The sequence below is a fragment of the Octopus bimaculoides genome, chromosome 7 (assembly GCF_046866305.1).
Source record: "Octopus bimaculoides isolate indiv1 chromosome 7, ASM4686630v1, whole genome shotgun sequence".
NCBI classification, from domain to species: domain Eukaryota; kingdom Metazoa; phylum Mollusca; class Cephalopoda; order Octopoda; family Octopodidae; genus Octopus; species Octopus bimaculoides.
The window spans coordinates 75,940,941-75,947,239 of NC_142934.1; the positions used below are offsets into that span (position 1 = coordinate 75,940,941).

Below are 6,299 nucleotides of genomic sequence, written 5' to 3' on the forward strand. Positions count from 1 at the left end.
CTTCTACTTATAGCCTCGGGCCGACCAAAGCCTTGTGAGTGGATTTGGTAGACGGAAACTGAAAGAAGTCAGTCGTATATATGTATATATATATGTGCGTGTATATGTTTATGTGTCTGTGTTTGTCCCCCCAGCATCGCTTGACAACCGATGCTGGTGTGCTTACGTCCCCGTAACTTAGCGGTTCGGCAAACGAGACCGATAGAATAAGTACTAGGCTTCCAAAGAATAAGTCCTGGGTCGATTTACTCGACTAAAGGCGGTGCTCCAGCATGGCCGCAGTCAAATGACTGAAACAAGTAAAAGAGTAAAAGAGTAAAAGATATATATATATGTATGTATATGTATACACACATATATATACACGCACACATACATATATTCATGCATACATACATACAAACACACACACACACACATATATGTATGTATACGCACGTATACCTAACTATATACACGTACATATAACCTTGTGTGTTTGTGTGTATATGTGTATGCATGTGCGCGCGCGTGTGAATGGCATGTGTGTTTGGGGTGGGTGAGCGTATGTTTAGTGAGGTATCGGCATTCGGAATTGAATACAAAAAAAAGAAACAATCCCGCTACCACCACCACCATCACAATTGCCTCCCCCATCAATGTTATCTTATTTGTCGACACTATCCGACCCATTCCCTACGCCACCGTAATCTGTCGCCATCCCGGTCAGCTTTAAACGAACCTTGTAAATTCAGGTAAGTTAATAAAAATATAAAATAAAATAGAATAAAATCAAGCTTGATTTCAAAGTTGTCAAACACAGGTGTTGTTGAAATGGAATATCTTACGGCTCCTGCATTCTTTTAGAATATATTTTTTTAGTTTCTTCTTCGTTATTTTGTTTGCTTTTGTTTGTGTGTTGCTTAGATTCTAGCTTTCTGTCTTGTTTATTTTTGTGTGTATTAGATTTGGTTTGCACACACACACACACACACACACACACACACACACACACACACACACACACACACGCACGCACACACTCAGACACACACACACACACACAAACACACACATGCACATACACGCACATACATGCATATGTGTATACCTATACGTATACATAAATATATGTGTATACATATGCATATATATATATATATATACGTACATTATATATTTATATACATAAAGATATATATATATATGTATATATACATATATATGTGTACATACATATATACATACACACACACGCACACACTTATACACACTAGAAATATACATACATATATGCATGCATACATACATACATACATACACATACATGCATATATATACCTATATATATACCTATATATATGTATAAATATGTGTGTATATATATATATATATATATATATATATATATATATATATATATATATATATATATATATATATATATATATATATATATATTTATATACATAAAGATATATATATATATATATATATATATATATATACTCTTACTTGTTTCAGTCATTTGACTGCGGCCATGCTGGAGCACCGCCTTTAATCGAGCAAATCGACCCCAGGACTTATTCTTTGTAAGCCTAGTACTTATTCTATCGGTCACTTTTACCGAACCGCTACGTTACGGGGACGTAAACACACCAGCATCGGTTGTCAAGCGATGTTGGGGGTACAAACACAGACACACAAAAACACACACACATATGTATACACATACATATATACGATAGACTTCTTTCAGTTTCCGTCTACCAGATTCCACTCACAAGGCTTTGGTCGGCCCGAGGCTATAGTAGAAGACACTTGCCCAAGGTGCCACGCAGTGGGACACATAAATATGTGTACATACATATATATACATATTCACACACACACACACTTATACGCACACATACCACATACATACATACATACATACATACATACATACATACATATTTACATACATACATACATACATACATACATGCACAAACACACACATATCAGATTAACGAGGGTTAGAAATCCGAGCGGTTTTCCCAGTCAGTACTCCTGCAAATACTGGCTAACAAAGTGCATAGAAATAGAGAGTTTTCCTTTAAAACCGTTCCAAACAAATTGATATTCCGGGGACAATCTATTAGTCGCGGAGTATAACACATTACGATCGTTTCAACAGTGTATAGTTCACATTTATCATGAATATAAATGATTTTGTAATGTTGCAACATATTAAGGCGACGAGATGGCAGAATCGTCAACACAACAGGTAAAATGCTTTGCGGCATTTCGCCCGTCTTTACGTTCTGAATTCGAATTCCGCCGAGGTCGACTTTGCTTTTCATCCTTTCAGGGATCTACAAAATAAGTACCAATTAAACACTGAGGTCGATGTAATCGACTTACCTACTCCCCTGAAACTACTGGCCTTGTGACAAAATTTGAAATCAATAGTACAACATATTACATGTGATCTATGTTCATCCCGTCACAGTGAATGAGTATAAAGGTAGTTTCAAAATTTGGTGGAATCTACAGACAGAATTGAATTATTTCATGAATGCTGATAAAACGAAGCAATGAAATCACAAACAACAGTGAACATTTTGTTCGGTATTTATGCGCATTTTCGTTCATTGGTTCCCCTCAAATCATGTCCTGTTGCCGGTTTCTCACCGATAAGTTTTATATTTAAGTATCTCAATAAAAAAAATAATTTTAGTGGTGTGGGTTTCGATGATCGATGAGAGTATTTTACTGAACCTCTTCGTCCAATCTATTCCTGAATGGCAAAATTTCATGAAAAGATTCCGGTAGGATAATTACCAGACTTTTAAAAAATGTTGTAGGCTCGATCTGTTCGTTTAAACCTGTCAAGGCGGTGCTCAAGCATGGTCACAGTCCAATGACTGAAACAAATAAAAGATTAAAGATAAATAAATATGTGTGTGTGTGTGTGTGTGTGTGTGTGTGTGTGTGTGTTACATATTGAGTCCTCTATTGTGCCGTGGTCTTCTCGTTCGCTTTTTGAAAATTCCGCTGACTATATACACATATATGTAGATCTAAACATATATATATATTTATATATATATATATATATATATATATATATATATATATATATATATATATATATATATAAACGCAAATGCACATAGACTCGCCTTCACACACACACACATACTCACACACGCACGCGCACACACACACACACACACACACACACACACACACACACACACACACACGCATTCATACTTGCTTTGAAAACTATTTGTGCCACGCCTGCATCACACATTTGCAAATGTGTGATAAGACAGAAACATAGATGTTGTCTAGTAAAGCAAGCAGCTGCATTGGCAGGGCAACCAGTGAACTACAATCAGATAAGAGGCGACCATCAAGTATGTTTGTCAGATAGGATGACAAACTTGAATGGCAGTTGTTGCTTTGCTTGAGGTGCTGTTTGTCAGTGAGTGGCCTCTTGGCTGGCTCTCTTTACGCTGCCGACCACCCAACGAGATGAAAAATTCCTTACCTGCCACATCTTGTTTATGTTTAGTAGCTGATGTATGTGTGTATGTATGTGAGTGTGTGTATGCGTATGTATGTGTGTATGTATGTATGTACGTACGTATGTATGTATGTATGTACGTACGTATGTATGTATGTGAGTGTGTGTATGCGTATGTATGTATGTATGCATGTATGTATGTATGTGTGTGTGTGTGTGTGTGTGTGGATGTATGTGTGTGAATGTATGTATGTGTGTACGTATGTATGTGTATGTATGCGAGTATATGTGTGTGTGAATGTATGTATGTGTGTATGTATGTATGCGAGTATGTATGTGTGTGTGTGTATGTATGTATGTATGCGTGTATGTATGTATGTATGTATGTACTTATGTCTGAGTGTTTGTAAGTGTGTGTGTGTACGTGTACGTAAGAATGAATGTGTACGGGAATCATATACATGTATAGGCGTCTGTGTGTGCGCGTGTGTGCGTATTCCTGTCCGCACATACACACGCACACATGCACACACACACACACACACACAACACATACAAGCATATATATATATATATATATATATATATATGTATGTACATGCATGCATACGTGCATACATATATGCTTGCATATACATACATATAATTTACATGCTAAATTCGATGTATGTAGGTCTCAGGAAAGCCTAAACGTGAACACTCGCACACACGCACACACGCACACAAGCACGCACACAAACACGCACACAAGCACGCATACACGCACGCACACACGCACGCACGCACATGCGTACACGCATACACATACGCGTGCACTCTTACGTATATACGCACGGCGGTGTTCTCCCATTTCCTCACGTCTATCATCATCATACTTAACCAAGTGACTATTTCACTCTTCTAGCAAAGCTATCGTGACGTCACTTGATCAGATGTTTTACCTCATCTGGGGACTCTCCTCTGCTTATCAGTTCTTCACAATGCAAATAGTTCACTGTACCACATGTCTCAAAGGTCTGTCAAGATTCCAAACCTAAAAATGTATATATTAACCACGAGGGTCAAATTTCACAGTGAGACTAAAGTACTGATATGACTACGTTTTTATTCATAATCTACGTTTCTGTTGGTTGCTCTTGTAAATAATGTCCGGCCGTGAACCTTGTAAGTATTACATTAACGAGTTGCACTGTTCACAATCTCGTTTACATGTTCATATCCTTTTTCTTTTCTTTTTTTTTTTTTTTACTTGTTTCCGTTATTTGACTGCGGCCATGCTGGAGCACCGCCTTTAGTCGAACAAATCGACCCCAGGACTTGTTCTTTATAAGCCTAGTACTTATTTTATCGTTTTTTGTTGGGTTTTTTTTGCCGAACCGCTAATGTTACGGGGACATAAACACACCAACATCGGTTGGCAAGCGTTGTTGGGGGGACAAATACAGACACACAAACATATATACACATACATCGTTGTCGGCTCCAGCTCATATCCGACCACTGGGTTCGTCAGTTTCTATCCAATTTAATCGGCAGATGTTTGTTTTCGTTTATTCTCCGCAGTGGCATGGTTCTCGAAGGCGAGCTGCGTCTGGAGTTTGCCTTCGATAAGACGGGAGATGGTTTCATCATTCTCATCAAACCCGTCTTGGTTCTTTTCCCGAGCAAAGCCACTCGTCTCCTCGGCGGCGGCGGCAGCGGTCATGGCTTCACGAAGGCTGGTCCTCAATGGAGGTCGGTTCTGGAAGGTCCATCAGGTATCTCTCAATGGAGTCCTGAAGTCTTGGGATGCCTGTGAGTTCGAAGCGTCGGCAAGGGATGTTTGCTGAGACCCGCATTGGTGGATGGCGGATCTTGATGTCAAGGCGAGAAATAGAAGGCGGTGATCCGTCCAGCAGCCATCTGCACTAGGCATAGAACGGGTGATGCGTACATCTCGTCTGTCCTTGAATCTTGTCAGAACGTAGTCGAGGATGTGCCAGTGTTTAGACTGTCGGTGTTTCCAGGTCGTCTTTTGTCGAGTAGGGAGATAAAATAGGGAGTTAGTGGTGACGAGTTCGTGCTCGACACAAAGGCTCAGAAGGAGCTGGTCATTAGTATTGCATTTTCCAGTGCCGTGATGACCGAGAATGCCGTTCCACAGACAATGGTCACTGCTAACTCTGCCGTTAAAGTCGCTCAACAGGACGAGTTTGTCATGCGCGGGGACTGTCTGGATGTTGCGGTCCAGCAGGTTGTAGAACAAAGCCTTGACGTCGTCTTCAGATCTGAGGGTAGGGGCGTACACAGAGATCAGCGTAAGGTATCTGTCCCGAAAGAGCGGGATCCGAGCAGCCATCAGGCGCTTGCTGACAGCAGTTGGGACGAATCTGTATTAGTCCACGAGTTTCGTTTACATGGCAAGACCAACTCCATGGATGCGTGGTTCGTTAGGATTCTTCCCTTTCCAAAAAATGGTGTATTTACAGCCAGCTTTTCGGATACTGCCTTTCTGGGAAGCCTAGTCTCGGTCAAGGCTGCCACATCGAGGTGGAAGCGGGCAAGTTCCCTGCCGACGAGGGCTGTACGTCACTCCAGATGATTAGTGTCACTCTTGTCCTGGAGAGTGCAGATGTTCTAGGCCCCGAAAGTGAAAGGCTGTGAAAAAATGGATTTAGTCGTTGATGATGGATGAGTAGAAGTAGAGTTCCAACCGCTGAGTGGGAGGACCGCCATCCGCGGTATGCTGGCCAGATCGAGTTGCCGTGTCCGATGTTTACCCCCACCTTTTCTAGGGGCTCCCTCTTAAGGGGTGGGCTGCAGT

General features: G+C 40.6%; 1 protein-coding gene across 1 annotated transcript; it reads right to left on the reverse strand.

The window, feature by feature from the left end:
• Positions 1-5,249: 5,249 nt before the first annotated feature.
• LOC149134779 (protein CFDP2-like) lies at positions 5,250-5,834 on the reverse strand. Its single transcript, XM_089355827.1, has one exon. The coding sequence runs from the start codon at positions 5,832-5,834 to the stop codon at positions 5,250-5,252; it is 585 nt and encodes a 194-aa protein (XP_089211953.1).
• Positions 5,835-6,299: the final 465 nt, after the last annotated feature.